The sequence below is a fragment of the Eimeria tenella genome, genomic scaffold, assembly GCF_000499545.2.
Source record: "Eimeria tenella Houghton genomic scaffold, Eth_scaff2542, whole genome shotgun sequence".
NCBI lineage: Eukaryota > Apicomplexa > Conoidasida > Eucoccidiorida > Eimeriidae > Eimeria > Eimeria tenella.
The window spans coordinates 296-653 of NW_013542410.1; the positions used below are offsets into that span (position 1 = coordinate 296).

The 358-nt window shown below is 65.6% G+C and overlaps 1 protein-coding gene across 1 annotated transcript in view; it reads right to left on the reverse strand.

Annotated features, from left to right (window-relative positions):
• ETH_00033515 (uncharacterized protein) overlaps positions 1–358 on the reverse strand; it is a gene marked incomplete at both ends in the record, with an annotated part of 2484 nt that overhangs the window by 275 nt on the left and 1851 nt on the right. Inside the window, one exon of the mRNA XM_013375131.1 lies at positions 34–314. Coding sequence (XP_013230585.1) covers positions 34–314 — 281 coding nt within the window. The remainder of the gene's footprint in view (positions 1–33; positions 315–358) is intronic.

The window sequence follows — 358 nt, forward strand, 5'->3', positions numbered from 1 at the left end:
CTGCTGCTGCTGCTGCTAGCGTTAGCAGCAAACTCGTGCAGCTGCTGCTGCATGCGGCAGGCCCGCCGCAGGGCCCTGTGCGTGCGGCTAGCCATGGCATTATAAGTGCTGGGGTAGCTGCTGCTGCAGAGGCCCAGCACAGCAAAGGCCCCTGGTAAGAACACGGGCTCCTGCTGCTGCTGCTGCTGCTGCTGCTGCTGCTGGAGCTGCACGGCAGCCAACCGCTGCTGCAGCAGCGAACTCGCAGCAGCGAAGTCCCCGCGCTGCACCACGTGCAGGTGCAGCTGCCGCAGCCACTTGCAGTAGCCGTTTAGCTGCAGCGGCAACGCAGCAGCAGCAGCAGCAGCAGCAGCAGCCA